General features: G+C 39.5%; 1 protein-coding gene across 4 annotated transcripts in view; it reads left to right on the top strand.

Annotated features, from left to right (window-relative positions):
* Window positions 1-22,664, top strand: part of DOK6 (docking protein 6) — a 281,383-nt gene that overhangs the window by 223,651 nt on the left and 35,068 nt on the right. Inside the window, exons 8-9 of one of the 4 annotated variants that reach the window (XR_004316278.1) lie at window positions 7,188-9,490; window positions 10,413-12,015. The exons of 2 other annotated variants lie outside the window; for them this stretch is intronic. Coding sequence is in view for 1 of the 2 variants with exons in the window: in XM_032470718.1 (XP_032326609.1) it covers window positions 7,188-7,192 (5 nt within the window). In the remaining variant the exon portion in view is untranslated. Of the gene's footprint in view, window positions 1-7,187; window positions 10,182-10,412; window positions 12,016-22,664 lie in introns of those variants that run through there. One more of the 4 variants, XM_032470718.1, reaches the window with a different exon arrangement.

Genomic DNA, 22,664 nt, shown 5'->3' with positions numbered 1-22,664 from the left:
TTAATTTGTTCATTCAGTTATACATTGAATTGCTTTATATGTGTTACTGGTTGGAGACAAAGATGAGGAAGAGAACAAGATATTTTTCATATGGAAGTAAATACCAGTAATAGCCAAGTAAAGAAAGTAATAGAACAGGATAACTTCAGATATTCATGAAGAAAGTATATCATAATGATGACAAAGAAAATGACTTGGCCATTTAAATTTTCTTTAAGAAGAGATATTTGAGTTCAGGTCCAAATAGTAAGAGCAGATCAGTGTGCAAAATTCTAAGGAAGAAATTGCAGGCGTAGACAACATGATCAGGCAGAAATCAGCCTGTAAAACAGAGGGAGGGCAGTATGTCTCGAGGGCAGAAAGCACAGGGAACACGGGGCTCGTGGACAGAGAGTAGCCTGACCAGACAATGAAGGACCTGTGGTAATGTACAATAAGGGCGGTTTCAACTGGCTTAACCTAATCATCCCTTTTATACGTAAGTATAATCCTAAAATATACCCAGAGGAAGGTTTCATCAAGAGTTCAGGTGTGTTGAATATCTCTGGTGAATTATTCTTTTTTAAATAATGATAAAATACAATGACATGCTTATTCCAAAACAGCCGGTATCTGCTATGTTGTTTACTTTCAGCATCCCTGTGTCACTATATTTTAGATGTTTTCAGTTGGAAATAGCACAAGATTGGACTTTTAAAACCCAATTTAGAGTATCTTTCTGTCCTTTTGTAACAAATTCAATCATCTGTGTTTATTTTGATCCTACATATTTATATTTTTCTACTCTTTTATGATTTTTGTTTGTGATACTATTTATCTCTTTTCTCTCCCATATCTTATCTAACTTTAATTGCATTTATGTTTTTATTTCTTTTTTCCCCTCTATCTACTTGTTTAGAAATATTTATATTCTTTTCATAGTCAACTTAAATTTTTAATATGTACACTCAACCAAAAAGTAAAAACAAATGTAAAAATATAAACACAGCCACACTTCTCTTTTTAATTCCTTTCATATATAATGCTATTGTTATTATTTTCTTTTTAAAACACTCTAAATTTTTTATTGTTATTATTGTTTTTATAACTAATGCATATTAGATTTACCCACGTGTTTTATGTTTTACTTTGATTCTGCACTTGAATCCTTCTTTGAGTTTAAATTTATTTTTTCTCAAGTGTATTCTTTATGCACTTTCTTCTGTGAACTTTTATTTTTTGTAAGCTCAGTGCTTTCCAAGATGAATTAATCTCTGTTCTTGCATAATATTTCAGTTAATTGTGGACTCCTCAGCCATGTAAAGGTAGTTCTTGTTATTTTCTTGCTTCGTGTATTGTATCTAGCTTCATTTCTTGAGTGGCATTTTAGCTGGTTATAGAATTCTCAGTCAACTGGAGAATCTTCTGTGCCATCCCTTTTATTCCATCTTACTGCTGTCAGTCTGGCTGTTCTTCTCTCATAGGTTATTTGTCTTTTCTCTCTGGTTTTAAAACCTTCTTTTTGCATTTGGAATTAGGCAGTTTTACTCTTATGCCTCAAAGTATGAATTTCCTTTCAATTTTTTGCTGGAATGCAACACGCTTCTTCAATCTGACAAGTCCCGCCATTCACCTCTTCTGGAGAATTATTACTAGCTATTTATTTAACTATTACCCCACCCCCATTTGCTCTATCATCTCACTTAGGAATTATTACTAAATTCCTCTTTGATATTTATCTTATTTTCCGTGTTCTTAACAGTATTTACACTTTCCATCTCTGTCCTGAATGCTGAGTGATTTCTACTCTATTCACTCTCTGCATTTGTGTCTAAGTTACCCTACGGTAATCAGAACAGCGTGGTACTGGCATAAAATCAGACATATGGATCAATGAAACAGAATAGAGAGCCCAGAAATAAACCCACACACCTATGGTCAATTAATCTTTGACAAAGGAGGCAAGATATGCAACAGAGAAAAGAGAATCCCTTCAGCAAGTGGTGTTGGGAAAACTGGACAGGAGCATGTAAATCAGTGAAGTCAGAACACTCCCTCATACCATACACAAGAATAAACTCAAAATGGCTAAAAGACTTAAACATAAGACAAGACACGATAAACCTCCTAGAAGAAAACATAGGCAAAATACTCTCTGACATAAATCTCAGCAATGTTCTGCCCAGGCAATAGAAATAAAAGCAAAAATTAACAAATGGGACCTCACTGACACTTTTAATATCTAAGTACTCTATTGAATCATTTTGTAAATTATCTCTATTCTTTTTTCACACTAGTGTAATTCTTTCCTTGTGATTTTAGGTTGCTCTTAACCATTTTTTGCCTTTTGTGCTCCAAGAGTCTCCTTAAAACATACTTTTTTTGGTCTCTCTGAAATTGTTTTAGTATTTATTAGCAATATTAGTCAGTATTGATTCTCCTGTTATCAGGTCTGCTGACTCAGAGTCTTAAAGAAACATTATTCAAGACACACTGGGTACATATTAATACTTGACTGTGAACCCACCTTCAGTAAAAGTTGCATTTCTGTGAGAATCTAGGTGCCCCAGGAATGGAAATATCCCTCCAGAGTGGTTTCACTTTATTAGATTGAACCAACTGAAACTGCCACTCTTGTGGGTTATTAACTGTTAAATAACAGTAATTTCATATGGTTCAGTCTAAAAAAAATAAATTGAAACTTGACAATCATAATGAGATTTTGAAAAAGGTGCATTTGATAAACATTAGATAATCTGAAAAAACACTATCCTATTAAGGAAATAGAAAACCGAACAACATAAAATAAGCAAAAACAAAGATTAGAGAAAACATTAAAATAAACTATATATAAGGTCACAAACATGTCACATGTATAAAATAATCAAAAGCCTATATATCATGTGCTCATGATTTCTGGTCATAATGCCATGAAGATAGAAATAAATAATTAAAAGCCAATACTTTTTAAAATTTAAAAACACAACTCTGTGACCTTGAAATCCAAAAAGATACAATGAGGGAGCTTAGAAAATACTGAAGCTGTAAGATAATGAAAACACTGCATCAAAACTTATGAGACGTAGCTAAATTGGTAGAGGAAATTTTATGGCCTTAAATTCCCATGTTTAGATGAGAGTAAGGAGGGAAACTTAATAAGCTAAGCACTCCACTCTATAGGTTAGATGAGGACAGCACAAAATTAAAAAATCACCAATCTCAGTTATAAACAGCAATACAGACAGCATCACCATAACCCAATATGCTTATCTCAGAAATGTAAGGACAGTTTAATAGTAAGCATCAGTAAATGATCTCATGAAGAAACTGAAGCTAAAATTCATGTGATGTTCTCAATAGGTAGAGAAAAATATTTGATGAAATTCAGTACTTCTTCATAAAAAAAAAGAGAAGCTGTGCACTCTCCGGCTGGCAGGTAATCTCTTTCACCCAAAAAAATAGCGTTTACCAGAAGTCTACAGCAAATACCATTTCCAAAATTTTCAAAACAAGTCAGGAATGCCCTCTAATCACAATTAGAACAGACACATAGATTTTAAAAGCACGAATACTGGGTATGAAGAAATACATTCTTTGAAAATAGTATCTTTTGTCAAACAAAATCCTGGGTGATCCACAAATTGTGGTACCTCTACAAGGAAAGCGGTGTGTTTACTGATGAACAAGAGGTGAGGAGAGAGACAGCGCAGACAGACGAACAGGCAGGAATTTCAAAGGCATTATTCTAAGGGACAGTAGCTGAACACAGAGACAACATGTGGAAAATTCCACTTCTATGAAATTCTAGAAACAACAAAACTACAGTCACACTGTTTGCCGGATGCCAGTGTTCAGGGGAGGGGGCGGCCCGGAAAGGGCTGTGAGCCAACCACTCAGAAGAAATGGAGTCACTCAAAATCTCTGTAAGAGGTGGTACCAGCCTCCTTCGCTCCTGCTTTTACTACCTTGGCTCTTTAGAAGTGGGGAAACATTCTAGCAGCAATCTTACACATTAACCACTATTCTGCAAATAAATTTTTTGTAACTTTTTAAAATAAATTTGAAGAAAAATGTCTTAAGATAACTCTAGAATTGGATTTTCTTTAAACAAATTATCCATTCTTAAAATCAGATTTATTTTATAGATATAAAATTTTGATGAATCATATTAATTTGAGATGTATTCTGACTAAATCTTACTATTTATGCTGAAAATCTACCCTTTGCATCCTATGTGCAAAAACTACTTAGCAAAGCACTTTTTCACCTCCGATTCCCTAGTGAGGTTCCTGACGTTACGAACCCCTTTTATCTAGGCTTGCAGAGCATCAGTCATCCTCAGTTCTTTCTTATCCCAACAATCAATCAATTCCGATCTGCTCGATAAGCACCTAATACCAACCGGATGCCACACCTGTGCTAGGCTCCTGGGGTGCAAATGTGAATCAGATACTTTTCCAGCCCTGGAATAGCTCACAATTGTGTATTTTTGCCTGGTCCTTTACTGATCTCTGAATTTCTGTCCATTCCCGTCTGCACTGACCCTCTGAACTGGCCTGATGCCGCCCAAGCCCAGCCGCCTCCGTCGTCCTCTCCATCTCTTGCCCGCGCCATCCCGGCGTTCTCCCCTGTCCTTCACTCCGGACTCAGTGCGATTAAAAGCCTCTGCTCAACAATGCCAGCTGCAAACATAGTTTCATTTGCAACAAAAATGAGGGACTAAAACGTCAATGATTCTTTCCCCAACCTAAAATCTACTAAAGAATCAACAAACAAGAGAAGACAGTTTTCTCTTTGATAAAAATAGGAAACAGTGAGAATTCTTATTCTCAGACTATTAAGCACATCTGCTAAATTTACACTAAATTTTACTGAAAGAGACTAAAAACTGGAACAAGCCCCTGCAGCCTGTGGACAGGGTACAGCTTCCTGAAATGCAACCAGACTCTTATCAGTAAGGTATTCTTTTAAGGAAATGCGACTGCTCACACAGGAGAAGGGAACACCGGAGGACAGGGCTTTGGGAAGCAAGGACTGAGGAAGGCCTGAGGTTCAGGCAGCAGAAGCACAGGGTCACTGTCAGAACCCAGTCTCTCTGAGACTCACATCCTGGGTCCTGATGTTCAGGAAGTGAGATGCAGGGCCCTCCCCGGGCGGTGCAGTCTGACACGCCAGCTAGAGTTACTGGCATAAATGCATCAATGCACTGTTCTAATTTCCCTGGAATCTTGCATTACAAGCCAGAGAAGCTTCTGGGCTGAGCTAGAAAGAGGAACAGAGGCAGCAAGCTTTGCAGGCTTCCACCAGACGCAGCTGAACGGCAGCAGTCACCAAGTCAGCACTCAAATGCCAGGGAGGCTTCAGAGACCACCTCGAGCTCCAGACGGGTCTGTCTTTGCCATCAGAGCGAGACCTGCACCAAGCACAGCCGGCCACCGAGTTTGGTCAGAGAGAGTCTGAGATGGTACATCCGGATGTCAGTGACCTCCTGCCGCCACCTCTCACCCCTCCCCACACTTCAGAACAACTGAGAACTGTCTCTTGACCACAAATAATTGCAGAAAGAACTCAGCATGGTATTTGTTTGTAGGCGGTCTAAATATTTTAAAGGAGAAGGAAAATTAACAAAAGGAAAAAATATTTTAAATACTTCTCTAAACATTCAGGAAATAAATAAGCACTTTTTGAAGAACAAGAAAGTTGCAAGAAGTCCAAGAATAGATAAGACAATATAATGTGGACTCGACTGCTCAGCAAAGTCGACTGAGAGTAACAATAAATCCTCCCCACAGATAAAACTATTTATGAGCACTTAGAAACCCTATAACAACTTCAGGAAATAAAAGGTACAAATGAAGTAACCAAGAAATGGATGCAGTCAGAGAAAGAAAATAATAGTGTTCAGAGGTGATGTTTAACATACACATTTATAAATATTTACATTTGTTTTTATATTTGTCAAAGACATGTATACCAAATGCAGAAACAGAACAGGCAGGCTTTCTGAAATAGAAGATAAAGACAAGATATATGTAAAAATCCTGGCTGAAATAAAGAAGGACCTGGATTTAGCTCAGGTCCTCTGAGAAGCAGGCGCCAAGATGGGTTCAGATGTACAGGAGTTAGCAAGGCACCAGGTATTCGCCGTTCAAGAGTTTTCTTTTTGTGTGTGTGTGTGCAGGTATCTTATCACTGTAAACTTTCCTGCTTACACTGTTTTGTTGTTGTTTTTGGTTTTTTTGTCTCATGATATTTATCCATCTTTTCTGCTTCTTCTCTGACCTAAGGTTGTTCAAGAGTGTATTAATTTCCATGTGTTTGTACATTTTTCCATTTTCATTCCTTAATTGATGTCTAGTTTCATTCCACTGTGGTCGAAAAAGATACTTGGGATGATTTTAATCATTAAATTCAGTGAACTTTGATACTTTGCAGGCATTTGTTCATATAAAACCATATATGTGTGTGTATATTTACACACACAGTTGAACCCTGTGATCGCCATTTCTGTAGCCCAGGAGCAATTTCACATGATCAGCCTGATTAGAAAACTACGGAGATGCTAACGTGCAACTTGACAGTTTTCTCAAACTAAAAATTCCTGCATAACCAGCACCAAGATCAGTCCACTTCTGTGTCATGATGATGTCTATTTGCCAAAACAGGGGGACAGAGCCTCTTTCCTTCCACACTGTACTAGTCTTATTTACGTCACTGAACTATGTAGAGGTGGGGTGTGGGCCTCCAGTCACAGCCGCGCCCGGGCCCACCTCTCTGGAGGTGGGAGACAGAGCGGAGTCCATGTGCGAAGAGGAAGGTTCCCGGGGCCCCGGGGCTTTTGTTCTGTCTGGGGTCACAGTCTTGTGCTGCCTGTCATCCAAGATCAGTTGTTTTATGTATCATGTCCACTTTCTTTAGTTGTTTGTAATCAAGAAGTAAATCTAGCCCATGCCTCCACCCCTGCCAGGAGTCAAAATCCGGGGTGTGCTGAGTGACCTCCAACTGAAAAGTGCTCTAGTATCACTCAGTACCTGTCTTCAGCTCTTCTGCACAAAGTGGCCACGTGAGCAGAAGTAAGGGAACTCTGTCCCTACAGGGTATGGGTGAAAGTCCAAATCGGCCCCAAAGACCAAAATACCTATAGTCTTACCTTTAAAAGTTATCACTAATCTCTGTTCTCCTCCATTTTCTGTCCATGTGCATTTTAGACTAAATACGTTCGGCCTGAGAGCTAAACTGACTTGTGAAGGTATCCACGCCCTGGTTCTCGTTTGCCTGCTGCGCTCTTGGCTGCTCAGCATCCCCGGTACTTCCTCTAACATATTTGAAATCCTCCAAGGGCACAGTCCTCCTGGACCCACTAAAGCAACACGGGTTAAATGGGACAGGACCCTGGTCTGGGACCCTCGAGTCTCAAACATCTACACTTTGTGTAGTACTTCTGTTTCCTCCACTCCAGAGTGCTAACAAGCTCTGGAGTAACTGAAGGTCACCTGGGTCTCTCCTGAACTGAAACGAGTGCCGTGAAATTCTCGTCACAGAACACGTTAAACAGCCAGTGAGGCAGCAGAGCCACGCGCCACCAGCAAGTGTGCCGGCAGCAGCAGGAGCCTAGAAACTCCCTCGGCCCTCCTCTCACTCACCCCAACAACCGCGTAGTTCAGAAACACAGTCATGACTGATGTCCTGCGGGGTATAGTCACAGCTCACAGGCAGGAACGGGCTCCTTGCAATGAGGAGAAATCAGAGGGTTCTGTTCCATTTACATTATGCAGAGGAACAGAGGGGCAGGACGGAAGTTTCCAGTGTTGTTATGCAGCAAATAAAAATTGAGGAGGAGGAAATTCCAGCACTAAAGTGATGTTAAGCATATGATCCATTTACACTTGGCACTGACGCAGCAAATAAAGCTGTCCAAGGGGTCCTAACAGGTCGTTTGAACTCCGGCCAGAGAGGCTGGCAGAACGCGGGGCGGGGTGGGGCGCGGTCAGTGGGCAGACGGTGAGCACGGCGCCTCCTGAGCGGCCCGTGTCAGCACCAGCATCGCCACCAGGCAGTGAGGGCGGGCTGCCTGCTGGCCCGTCTCCTTCTGAAGTATGTCCCAGTGTGTAAATCAGGAGTGTAAAACACGGGCTTCTCTTCCCTGTGTTTTCACTTCTCGTGAGGCTCCTGAAACAATGGAAATGTTTTCCTATGGATAACTGAGGTACAGAAAGCATGTGACTCATTATAATACAAGAGCGTACATCACTTCGTCTTAGCGAGGCTGGCACGCCAGCAAACATTTCCTTAACGTGAAGTAGCGACATCTGATGCAGTTCCTTTAAAGATACCGGTTTTCTATTTTAAAAAATCTGTCAGATATAAACCAGGCAAGCCCATATATTTTGTTGACAAACATGTGAAAGTCCAAGTATATATGACAACTGTGAAATAGAAAGACAGGACAACTTGCACCAGAGTAATTAGTACCTATCCATAGGCTTTATAAATTATCAAATATTTGGCAAATAAAAATACATAGCTTATATACACACATATATGTGTGTATGCATATATGTGTGTGTATATATATATATATATAAATCAAGTAAACTATGTATCTTACATGACCCATCTTTTAGTTTTCTTTTGTCCCAATTTTCTTACCCTAAAAATACTTATATGACATTGGTACAGCTCCCTGAATTGTCACAAAACACATCCTAAAGAGAAGTGGATGTGTGACCATTATATTTAGTCAGGTGTGTGAGTGTGTGTGATAAGTAAAATTCAAAAAATAAATTTTTATCTCTAATCTTGTTAATAACCCAACACAAGATAAGAAACCACCACCTGTAACTGTACACCTGTTTTCATTTTACTCATTGTTAAAATGCTTATATGAGATATATGAGATATAACATTGTGAAAACGTAAGCCCTGTGTGTTGATTTGATACATGTACTGAGAAATGACTACCACGGCAGGGTTAGCTAACGCCCTCATCACCTTACGTAATCACCCTTTCTCTTTAAGATCTGCTCTCTCAGCACCTTCGAGCGCACAGCAGTGTTGGTACCTCCTGTCACTGTGCTGTATGTTAGACCCCCAGACGTATTCTTCTCGAACTGAAAGTTCAGCTGCACCTGTTTTGCACCGGGGCCACGGGTCGTGGAAAACAGCTGAACACACGGACTGTCAGAGTTGCCAAAATTAGCATTTCAGGAAAACTTCATATAAACATACTCTGCAATATTCCTTTTGCCAAAATTTGTATCAATTTAATAGTCACATCCAACCAGACTAAGTATACTGAACTTAGTTTTTTTTTCCCTGAATGTAACTATGGCTAGCCACTAAGACTTCAGCTGGGACAATTTGAATCTCATGCTCAGAATAAATTTTTTAACTTTTTCTTCTTAATTTGAATACCCAGCAGGTATGCTTCCAGTAAGGTCCCCGAACAGCTGTGAGCACATCAGGAGAGGCTCCAATGTGAGTCTGAGGAGACACTGTTTCTAAGATGCAGGTACTTCCCATCCCCCGTGACTTCACATGCGTCTTAGTGAAAAGCACCACTAATGTCCCTTTGTTACTGGAGCGGAATGACAAGTTCCATGTCCGCTAAGTTGAACAGAGCACAGATCAGACCCCAAGCCCTCTATTATCTGTGATTAGGGACAGGATGTCTCCTCACTCGGCTGAAGCGGCACCAGGCACCTCTGCAATTTAAAATCTTACTGTTGTTGAGAAGTGCGTTATGGAATCCAGAACGAGTTTATAACTGACAGTGCTCTCTAGCTGAAGCGCATTCTATGTAAGAATGTTTGAAATTCCTTTAAAAAAATATGGAAGATCTTTAGATCTCAGCAGTCATTGTTGAACATATGTGCAGTCGTGCGGTGAGCACTGCTTTTGTGAACGAGATCCCAGTACGCGAGGGGATCTCACCCATCAAGAATAAAAACACACAAGTCTTGGAGCTTTGTAATCAGAACACATTACATGTTCATTTAGGTTTTGTTGTCCTTGATCATTTTGGTAAATAAACCTTTGGAAAACAATAAAAAATGATGCAAATTATAGAAAAGTAAGAATAGTCTCTATTGAAAATTAGTATGACCTATTTAAACAAGAGATGGTTATTTGTCTGATGGGCCCTTGGATCTGTTCACTTTTCCTATCACTTGGGTCCCCTCTTCATTTCTAGCCAACCAGATGCGGCCAGTACTGCCCGATAGTGTACAGTTCTATCAAATATCCAAAACATTGTAGCTCGGTTTCTACAAAAGTATCTCTTTTTCGTGGTATTCTGGGGCAAGCATTACCTCCCCAACACAGATAGGCATGAATGTCATTAGGCAAAGGAGAAAGTAATTATGTGAAAAGTGAATGTCTAGTTTCATATCCACCAAAATATGCTTTTTTCCCCCATCACTTTGATTCTTCAGCTCAAAATCCAATGATACACCATTTGTTTAAATGAAGTGGTACTTTGGCTTCATGTTATTGGCAACAGAAGTAGTGACAACGCATCATACTTTACAGACTGAGATTTAAGCTCTGGGACTTCAGAACAGATATGCCAAGTGCCCAGAGTGACGTTACGCTCCCCGTCACTGCAGTCATCACACCCCATGACAGACACGACATGAAGTGTGTTGTTCCAGGTGCCGAGAAACCTGGGCTTCATCCCAGTTCTGTCATTAACTTCCCACACAAGCTGGGACAAGTCCATTACCCTCTCTGAACCGTACAGTTCCTCGCAAAATACACACCGGATGATCGCCAAGGTCATTTAAGCCTAACATGCTTCGCGCTTCCATCTGCCTCCTCAGAGTACGCTTTGCACTGGGTGCAGAAGCCCTTCAGTCACTCTCAACGTGTGATGCAGGATATGGGGGTAGTTCCAGAGAGCTAAGAACTCGTTTATCTTCAACTATGCGACACCGGGCACAGACACTTTGCAAAGACAGCACGACCTGACTGCCAGGGAAAGCAGCAGCAGCGACAAAAATCTCAGGACAACGTCAATGTGACAACAGGGTCCAGGTCTCTAATGCTTGTGCTCGTCCAGCATGTTTACTGAGCACTGACCGTGCCCTCAGCAAAGTGCCGGGTCTCCTGTACAATGAAGTTCACTCATCACACAACCCAAGTCACTGAATGACACCGCATTTGGGGAGTCTACCCACTTGGCAGGCAGGAGAAACAAAGTCCTGCTGTGCTCAAAGCAGAGTCTTTAGTGAAAAGTTTTATCTGCTTTTAACCACTTCCTAACAAGTGGGAAGGAAGCGAGAAACAACTCCACGTACCTGCCCAGGCCGATTTTCCTCTGAGTACACAGACCGTGGGGAAGGAGCTGGTCACCCAACCGTGACCGCAGCCATCCTGTGCCTGAGGGCCTGCGGTACAGAAGAATCTACTTTCTGCCTGAGGGTTTCATTGAGAGAAGAGGAATGAAATGTCACAGCAATTATCTAGACAGTGGCCAGTGTAGGGAAAGCCGGCTGTGGCCAGAGTCCCAAGGACCAGGTTAGACAGAAAGGGACCCCAGCCACTCAGGTTGCTCCAAGGTGAACCTGGGAACCGTGTGATGGGAAACACACCAAGATTTCCAGAGAACGGCCCTGGAAACACATAAATGAACTTGGCTTGCTTTTCAGGAGTGTTTGGGATCCACACTCACAGTGTCTCTCATCCAAATTCCACATAATTAAAAAAACTGATGCTGTGAGTTTGTCTCTGATGGTACCATGAACGCCCTCTTGCCCTGCTCCTCGGTTCTAATCCATTTCCTTGACTCCACGGAAGTCGAACACGTGGATCTGGCAGAAATGACAGCACTTTCTGTCTGCTGGCTTTCACCTCTATGCCAGCGCCTAAGAACATAAGAACGACCACCTTTAATGGAACTTTGTCAGCCTGGGAGGGTCTGACAGATACCAACACGCCTATCCTTAAACGGAAAGTTTGCTATGCATGGTTCATGGCACGAATCAATTTCAAAAGTAAGTAATCTTGCTCCTGAAATAAAGTTTATAGGAAAATTAAAGTCACTGGTCACTTGTTGAAATTCCCTATTATGAATGAATTTAGAAAGTGTACTTCTCAAATTAGGGGCTCAGCACTATTCCAGAGAGGAGGTTGTAGTCAGAACCCCACAGTGTCAAGCTGGCTGCCGGACTCCAGGGAGCAATGGCTTGTCTTCCTCAGAGCCTTGTGTTCGGCAAGCCTCTCACTTTTACAATTAGGTCTTTGATCCACCTCAGATTGATTTTTCTACATGGAATGAAGTAGGTACAGAGGCTTTTTTAAAATCTGTATAGATATTAAGTTGTTCCAGCACAATGTATTCCCCCCAAAACTTCATTTCCTCCATTGAATTGACTTGGCATCTTGATCAAAAAATCATTTATGTTTATAGAAATATATATATATGGCACTGTGTAAATTTAGGGTGTAAGTGGGTATCAGTTGATGAGTTTTAGCTATGGTTGAGTGAGGAATACAGCAAAACCTCTCCCCAAAAAGGCAACTATAATAATTCCATACAAGTTTGAGAGGAAAAACAACGACGTTAACACACTGGAAACAGACAAAGGTGTATAACCAACCACCTGAGAAGCTTTTATGTGCCATCCTGCTGACCTTTGGTGAGAACAGTGGGCACTGCGGGCATCCTACCCTGATGCCGCTCCCATGGGACCCCTCCTGCCTGGGGGCTGAGGTGGAAGCTCTGTCAGGGCAGGCAGCCCATGGGGACCAACGCTTCTCTGCTGTGACTGAAGGAGGTTCGGTCAGTTCAGAGCAACGGGTGACAGCGCTGGCCTGCAGTGCTGCTGTTGGACCTGACATCTCCTGGGGGGCAGTCAGGGAGAGCCAATGGCTCTACCAGTCTGAGAAGAGATAAAGACAGTCACTCTTCTGGCTGAGGCTGGGCACCTGCCCAGCAAGACCAGAGAGGGCGCAAGCTACCCGCTACTCTTAGCTGAACCTGAGCTCCACCCCTAAGCGAAGAGACCGAAAAGAGCCCATCAAATATAAAATCCAAACCTGAAAGCAGACTGAACTCTGGATGTGTTTCCCTCCTCACTGTCCCATGTTATCAGCAAAGAACAGAATCCTCGCTGGCTTGAGGTGGTTCAGCAGAACCACTGCCCAGTTCCTGGTGACCATGCATCTACACAGAAACAGACGGCCTCTGGAAAGCCATTCAGTGAACATTAACTTTCTCTAAACTTTTAAATACTGCTAAATATTCAGACATTTGACACAACCACATATTAATGAAGGTTAGGACACTGCATTCCTGTAGGATATTTTACTGGAAATGACCAGAAAGCACCTTTCAGAAATAAAGGAATGGAGAACAGGAAAAATGTTGAAACCAAGAAACCTTAGAAATCAAACCACCATACATTTGACCCTCCAAAGACATGACATGGGAGAGAGCTCTATAAAATTAAGAAGCTATTTAAGTCAGCCTCCTTATAAAGCTTCAGAAAACTAATTAATATAAAAATAAGCAGTAGAAAAGTATCAAAGCTAAAAGTTCATAAAAAATTACTATAAAAAATGTAACCCTCTATTACAAGATGAGATTATTAAAATAATGCAAGACATGAAGGAACAACTTAAATTAGAATTAGAAAAACTTAGACATTATATAGCAGAACTAGAGTTAGAAATAAAAGAATAATTCCTTTTTAAACTGAAAATTAGAAGAACACAAAAGACAGTAAATAAAATAGATAGGCCTTATTTTTGCCTAAATGTTTTTCTCTTAATGTCTTTCTCTTGCCTAAAAAATAGGCAAAAAAGGGGAAAAAAACTAAAACCAAAATGACATGGAGATAAAAAGCATCAGAATGTGTCAAGTACCAAATACAAAGAAAATCCAGCATACAGGTAATAGGATCCTTGAAAGAAGACAACCAGAGGGGGCAAGTCAAAAACTTAATTTATTAAAAAAAAAACCAAAAAATTGAAACATATTTTGAAGCATTAATAATTAATTTTTGTTTCTTTATTGTGTGAAATAAAATTAGAAAGGATGAGAAATCAACTGACAATATCATACTCTATTAAGATTTCTAGACATTAAAGAAAAAGAAAAAAAAATCCTTCAGGCCTCTAAGCACAAAAGGAAAAATATGACTTAGTAAAAAACTTAGATTGTTTGACTTTTAGGCCACAGTATTTTATTCTAGAAGAAAATGAGTTAACATTCTTAAGATACTCAGCGTAATAAGTTAGAAGCCAAGTTTTTGTTTATATCCAGCAAATGACATTCAATTTTAAGTGGCACAGACAGCAAGGGAAAACTCACGGAATTTTATCCATATGAGCCCTCACTGAAGAGCCTGCCTGCGGACAAAATTTAGACAACCAGAAAGACAGTAACGTGACTGATCACGAGTAGCAAGTGTATACTCATAGAAAAACAACTAAGTGAGAGTTAGAAGATAGAAAATGTATATATACTTTATATACTCTATAAAGAGTCAAAAGTAATATATAATGGCAGCATGATTTGACAATGTAAATACAGTGCAAACTTTTTAAATGGGTGGAAATAAGAATAACTTATGCATTAAGTTCTTATAACTGTTTCCATTAACCAAAATTAGTCATGTTAGCATTAGCATTGTTATTCTTAGACTACTGTGTGTATAATACAGGATAATGAGTAATTATGGGATGTTCTTATTCTATCATACACTTGAAGACCATCTAATTATATCATGTTCTTGAGAACCATGTTATGAAGGGAAGAAGACACATACTATGTATAGAGGTGCATATCGTCCCAGTTTGAGCCGGAAATGTCCATACGAAGTTACGAGGAATTTTTCTTTAAATAGATCGTTTTTGTATTGGTATTTTATTTCATTTTCCAGTAAACGAGATTAGAGTTTTTTTTTTTTAAACATAGCAAATGCCAGCTGTGTACAATATGACTCTGGAACATCTTGACACAGCAAATGGTAAGGAACCTATCAAAAAGTACTAAAATCATGTCAAGGGACCAACTGAAGAGGCTCCCACGGGCTGAAGATCAGTCAGTTTGAGATAAGGTAAGGGTAAGATTACAGCAGATTGAAACCCACAGAATACGTCTAAATCAAGGCGTTCACAATTGTATTAAGAAACAAACTGGCCCCTTTTCAGAAGATGGCAGGGAAACAGTCTATTACCATGAAAACGGAGTAAATCAGTTACCCTGATTTTCCTGTGTGAACTGTGCCGCTGGGAGACCAAACAGTAGATGAAAGGAAGCATCTCCTTATCAATTTATTTGAGGTAATACTGGAAAAAGGTAAAAACAAAAGTTAAAAATTTGTAACACTAATGAATTAATGGATTCAGTCACTACTAGTTGTTAACGTCAAGAAAAGAAGGAAAACTAGACAGCATGTCCCTGATGAAATAACCCAGAATTACCTGCGGCACTGCGACCTGAACTAATCAAGTCACTAGATACACCTGCTAATTTTCAGCAGACAGAGCAGAGCAGAACATACCGACCTGCACAATAAATGTGCACCAGTGACTCCTGCCCGTGGGCAGCGCAGCCCTGCACTTCAGTCCAGAATCGTTAACGGATAAATGTTAATGTAAATAAAGTGATAAAGAGAGAACCTGTAGATTTAAGGAAATATAAAAGGTATATTTAAATTTTTAAAAACAAGAATGAACTAGTGCCTAGGAATGCACACTTGAGTAGTCAAGCAATAGAGAAATACAAGGAAATGGTTACTGTGAAATGTCAGGATGGTGGTTACCTTGGGAGGAGAGGGAGGACTGTGATTAATTAAGATGGTTAAATTGAAGGGTTTGGGGTGGCAAGACAAAGTTATATTACTTAACCTGAATGATGGTTATAATTGGATTCTCTTTATAATAATTCACTAAACTATATTCTTCTTTTGTGTGCTTTTCTGTGTCTATGTTTTATTCTGTAATAAATGGTTAAAAATAATTTTAAAAATCAGCTGTCTTTGACCAATGGGATTATCCCAGGCATGCAAGTCCAGTTCAACATCTGAAAATTAATTAGTGCCATCCATCATACCAACAGGCTAAAAAAGAAACATCAAATGACTACATCAATAGATACAAAAAAAGCATTTGACAAGATCCAACACCTAATTATGATAAAAAAAAAAAAAACTTTCAGCAATCTAGGATGAGAGGGGACTTTCCTCAGTTTAATAGGAGTATCTACAAAAAAAGTAAAATAAAATAAATCTACACTTAACATCACACTTAACAGTGAGAAACTAGAAGCTTCCCCACGTGTAAGACAAGGATGTCGCCTTTACGACTCCTTTTCAACACTGCACTAGAGTAGCAGCTAATGCAATAAGAAAAAGAAATAAAAAAATATGAAGATTGAGAAGGAAGAAATTAACTCTCTGTTCTCAGATGACATGATCATCTATGCAGGAAACTTGGGGGAACTGACAAAAAACTCCTGGAGTGAGTAAGCAGTTCATACAATACAGCAAAGGTAAGGGATACGAGTTAATACAAAAAAGTCAACTGAATTTCTATATAGCAGCAATGAAAAAGTGGAGTTAAAGCCACAGTACCATTTATATTAGCATCTGAAAATATGAAATACTAAGGTATTTATCTAACAAAGTGTACAAAATCTATAGGAGGAAAACTAAAACTCAAAATCAAAAAGGAACTAAATAAATGGAGAAGTCCATGTTCATGTATAGAAAGACTCAATATTGTAAAGATTCCAGTTCTTCCCAAACTGATGTATAGATTCAATGTAATCCCAGTCAAAATGCCAGCAGGTTACTCTGTGGAATTGAAAAACTGGTTCTAAAGGTTCTGTGAAGAGGCAAAGGCCCAGGACAGATAACACGATATTGAATCAAAAGAACAAGATTAAGAATGACACTCTCCAACCTCAAGACTTCCTATAAAGCTAGTCATCAAGGCAGTTTGGTGTTGGCAAAAGAGACAAATAGGTCAAAGAAACAGAATAGAGAGCCTAGAAATAGACCCATATAATCAGCTGATCTTTGATAAAGGAGCAAAGGCAACACAATGGAGCAAGGACAGTCTTTTCAACAAATGGTGCTGAAACAACTTGACATCCACATGCAGAAAAATAATAACTAGACACAGACTTTATACCCTTCATAAAAATGAACTCAAAAATGGGTCACAGAACTAAATGTAAAACACTTTAAAACTCCTAGAAGATAATGCAGGAGAGAACCTAGGTGACCTGGAGTATAGCAATGACTTTTTAGATACAACACTAAAGCCACGGTTCATGAGAGAAACAATTGACTTCATTAAACTTAAAACTTCTGCTTCATGAAAGACAATGTCAGGAGAATGAGAGGACAAGCTACAGACTCGGAGAACATATTTGTAAAAGATACATCCAAAAAGGACTATCATCTAAAATATTAAAAGAACTCTTAAAACTCAACAAAAGGAAACAAACAACTTGATTAAAAATGAGCCAGATGCCTGAGCACACACCTCACCAAGGAAGATACACAGATGGAAAACAAGCACATGGAAAGATGCTCCATATCACAGGCCATGCAAAGTGAAACAGTGAGATTTCACTCATCACTTGAATGGCCAAAACCCAGAACACTCACAACAGCAAGTGCCAGCAAGAATGTGGAGCAACAGAAACACCCATGCACTGTTGGTCGGAAAGCAAAATGGTGCAGCCACTTTGGAAGAGAGTTTGGCAGTTTCTTTAAAAACTAAACATACTCTTACCATACAATCCAGCATTCATGCTCCTTGATATTTATCCAAACAAATTTAAAAACTTATATCCACACAGAAACCTGCACACAGATGTTTACAGCAGCTTTATTCATAATTGCTAGAACTTGGAAGCAACCAAGATACCCTTCAGTGAGTGAATGGATAAATAAACGGCGATACATGTAAATATTACTCAGTGCTCAAAAGTAATGAGTTATCAAGCCATGAAAATAGAAGAACTTCAAACACATATTACTAAGAGAAAGAGGTCAATCTGAAAAAACTATGTCCTTATGATTCCAATTACATGACATTCTAGAAAAGGCAAAACTACAGAGACAGTAAAAATATCAGTGGTTGCCAGGGGTTGGGGTTGGGGGGAAGGCAGAGTGAGGAGGATTTTTAGGGCAGTGAAAATACTCAATATGACACCATAATGACGGAGATACATATTTCTGTATCTTTCCACATTTGTCCAAACCCATAGAATGTACAGTACCACTAACGAACCCTAAAGTAAACTGTGGCCTTTGGGTGACTATGACATCACTGTAGGTTAGTCTGTTGTAACAAACGTAACATTTGGTGGGTAATGTTGATAGGGGAGAGGTAATGCATGTGCAGGGGCAGGGGTTATACAGGAAATCTCTATACCTCCCCCTCAGTTTTGCTGTGAAGCTAAAACTGCTCTAAAAAGTAAAATCTTAATTTAAAAATTAACTGTATTTAAATTACATAACATTTGCACATTAGTAGTTTTCAAATCTTTGTGAAAATTTATGCCAAAAGTTACTCTCACCAGATTTTAAGAGGTTTTGTTTTCTGTTTTGTATACTTTTGGAATCTCTTAAATAAATTAAAACTAGGGTATCATGTTATTCATGGATATTATTATTAGCAATAATATAAAATTTAGAAAGAAATACTCTTAATGTCATTTCTAAGTTTTTAGGCGATAGAGACAAGCATTTTTACTTCGTGTGACTTGGCTTCACCTAAGTCCTGCTGCTCTTCTTACAGAGGGGATGGGGACGTGGGTACCCAGGCCAGACCAGGCTTGTTGGGGTACTAGCTACGCAATCAGGGGCAGAAAACCCAACTACTGTTATTGTCTCTGTTCCTTAATGTGCAAAAATAGAACTAAAAATCTTTCTGGCAAGTCACTGGCTTATGAACAGAATTTAATGTGATTATAGAAAATATAAGTCCTAGTACACAGTAAACTTACAACTAGCACTGTGCTCGTTTTTCTATTATTACTGTTATTTATTACTAGTATTACTGATATGTTGGCCTGCAAGAAATTGGAGTTGTGTGCTAAAAGGAAGCACTTCTTTGCTTGAATTTTAAACACTTTCCTTCAAAATCCATTAAGATGTCACAAAATTAGAAGCTCTTTTTTTTTTAGTTCTTTTGTTTTTTGGGTTTCTTTTGTTTTTTGCTTTGTCTTGTTTTGTCAGCAGCAATAAGCTGAGAACTAGCTAAGAAAGAAGATTAGATATTTTTAAACCTGGGAACACCTAACCTCGTTTTGTAAATGAATGAAGTCGTTAACTCTGGCTTGTCTGTGATCCAGAAGGCAATGAATGGGCTTTGAAAAGCACTTAACATCCTGAAGTCAGTGAAACTGTTTATTCTGGGAAAAAAAATCAAAAAAGGTATGAAGTGTTTTTCCATCAATTTCCATATAAAAAGAAAGGTATCTGCTCGTCCTTAGCGTGGCCAGCACATCTCCGGTGTTTTCCTGGCAGGCATCCAAGATCACAGAGTGCCCCTAAAAAGTTAGTAAAACTACTTTAACAGCAAGTTTTGGCCATGAGATTTCAATGTCGTGGTTTTACTATGCAGAGTCAATGTCCTGGGTAATTAGGCTGCTTCAGTCATTTGTGGAAATTACAGCATAATAAACCCAAGGTGTGGTTCGACCCTGAGAGTCCGTCGCGTCTGCGGCACCCTCATATGACCAAGCCCTCCATCAGTTTTCTCACACGTCACTGGTTCCGTCTCAGACATCAGCTGAGGCGCGTCTACACTGAGCCGCAGAACCTGACTCTCCAAGCCATTTGACTTGAACATAGAGCAAACAGAAGTAATTATAATAGCTGTCTTTCAAGAGGTGGGAGTTGGTCCCCAGCATATACAATTATAAGGCAACAAACTGAAATCAGCAGTAAAGAAACATTTACAGTTCAGCTTATCTTTATGGAGTTATTTTTACTATTTTTAGTTTTCCTTTATCTCTGTATGCACTGTAAAAACACAAAAGTTGGAGCCAGTTTGGCTCCCTTTTTCTATTGCATTGAAACAGTAAATGAAATCTAAAGCCACTAATCTATGAATTTCCCTAATTTCAAAGTATGTTAACATTTTCATTTAGGTACCCTACTTACCAAAGGGTTTCTCGTGAAATGGGATTTTAAAATATATTCTGTGTTGCAGTTAGTTTTTGCTCTTCCCCATTATATTTTCAAATTGCTTATAAAAAGAGGCTAAATTATGTCTACATTTATTTTGCCTTTGCTTAGTTCCTCTTTTCAGAAATCACTTATGCTTCAGAAATTACCCACTATGTTTCTGGGGAAGGTATTAAGTGATGTTATTAAACATGATTCATCATATCTGCATACACCTCTAACAGGCTTGCCCCAACATAAAACGCTTTGTCACTTTATTTTGTCAGAATTGATAATCGTAGGAAAAAATGTTCATGTGAATATTTTCTTTTCTTCAGACGTTTTCTATTTTGGCTTCGTAATAGTTTAGAATGATGGATTTTTAAAATTTATTTATGAAAATGGCCTCTGAAAAACATGGGGTGTCTTTTTTTTTTTACAGTCACCCATTACCACGTGTCTATTATATAATCTGGCCTCTCAGACCCAGAGTCTGTATAGTTCAGTCATTCTGGCCAGTTCAAAAATGTCATTACTAATATCTTGATGAAGTTTGCTTCAAGAAATTAACTTTTTCCCTACAGAACATGACAAATGGCTTTTGAAACATTTGCTTTAATGATCTTGTTGATACAACTAACATACTTCAGAGATTTTTCTCATTAGGCAAAACTTCTTGTTTAGAACCTGTGAGGGCCTTACTTGGCGTGACAGAGGGACCTTGCAGGAGTGGTTCAGTTAAGGATCTTGAGATGGTGACCATCCCGGATTACCCAGAAGGACCCTAACTGTAATCACAGGTGTACTTAGAGGAGGGAGGCAGGTGGGGATTTGGCTACAGACGAGAACAGAGGATGATGTGACTAGGAAGCAGAGGGAGGGAAGGGGATGCGTGGTGAGGTCTGAGCCAAGAATAAACACAGCCTCTGGCGATGGGAAGAGTGAGGACAGAGACTCCGGAGGGAGCTCGACCCTGCTGAAGTGACCTTTCTGTCCAGGGACGTTCATTTCAGACTCTGGCCTCCAGGACTGCTAGGGAGTAGTTTGTGCCGTCTTACGCTGTTTAAATTTGCGATCATGTTACAGCAGCAGCAGGAAACTGAAAAAGTCACCAGCTAGATACTGAAGTTCCCAGGACCATTATAGCATCTCTGACTCTGTGGCTGTTAAATTTTCATTACATTTCGGCAAGACAGAGAACACTGCACACTTGGGGTCCCCTCTGTGCTCGAGAATAGCAGGCTCCTGTTTAAGTGCCATAAGGTTGGGAATTCCTGAGGAAGGCCACCGAAGTTTCTCTTTCACTTTTCCTGAACAGGCTAAAGTGCACATACTTCTGATTAAAATGTTTGGCCACTGAAGGAAAACAGGGGCCAGAAAAGAGCACTAAGAATAAGATGAAAAATGAGAACAGAAGAAACCATCTCCCAGGGACTATCATACTGGTATTTAGGTATAAAGATATGTCTAGCCTTTCTGTTTAGTTTGATTTTTTTTAACTCAGTGAATCAGACCTTTAACCAGCCTTTTCCTTAACAATGCATCATTCTCCCACATCGTTAACGTCCTCATCATCACTGACAACAGCCATACGGATTCTAAGCAGCATGTATGTGGCGTAACTGATATAATCAACCCCCACTGTCAAACACTTAGATTCTTTCCTGTTTATTTTGCTATTAAATACTAAATTTTTTTTTCTTGTGATGAGAAATTTTAAAATCTACTCTCTTAGCTACTGTCCAGTATACAGTACAGTACTGTTAACTAGTCACCATGCTGTCCATTCCATCCCCACAACTTACTTATAGCTGGGACCCAAACTACCTTCTAAGCTTCCTCAGGGAATCTTTAAGCCACGATTTTTCATATTCACACATATGTTCGCTCTGCCATCTCAAATACTAACACAGACTGCCAACCGGTGTTGCTGTTAAGCGTGTCTTAAGTTTTCTCCTATTTTGACTCTGGTGCGGGGTATCTACCAAAGGGAGTATCGGCAAGGTTGGATAAAAATAAAGAATGGAGAAGTTTAACAATGAGGGAAGGGTCCAAATACATTCCTGCTCAGAAAGTGAGTCCTTACAGCATGGAAGCACCTCAGGGCAAGCACCACTTAACATCCTTGTGCTGCCAACATGGAGGCATTTGGTGGAACAGTTCCTGAGTCTCTCATTTAACGGTTCTTATGATTAAGTGCCATCGGTAAGTCAGAAGTTGTATGGCCCATAAAGAGACAGAGACCTTGCACTTCGGTTTATAATCTAAGGGAGGCATACACGCTGGTGAGACATTAAACTCATCACTGAAAACAGTATCTCCATCTCAGAGGACGAAAGTTCACGAGCACATAGATGGCGGCTTTATTTCACCTGTTAGGCCCTTTCAGGGAGGATGGAGGGGTTCTGAAGGCCCTCTGCAAGGCCATTGAGAGGCTTTCATGAAAGAAGTCGGTAATGAGAAGTAACGATCCAAGAGATAAGAATATTGATGAAACAACCCATGCAAAATAGAAAGGATGTGGTCCTTTTCAAATACACATAACCACCT

This window comes from Camelus ferus, chromosome 30 (genome assembly GCF_009834535.1).
Source record: "Camelus ferus isolate YT-003-E chromosome 30, BCGSAC_Cfer_1.0, whole genome shotgun sequence".
In the NCBI taxonomy this organism is placed as follows: domain Eukaryota; kingdom Metazoa; phylum Chordata; class Mammalia; order Artiodactyla; family Camelidae; genus Camelus; species Camelus ferus.
Note: the sequence above shows the minus strand (reverse complement) of the source record. Positions and strands in the feature narration are given on the sequence as shown.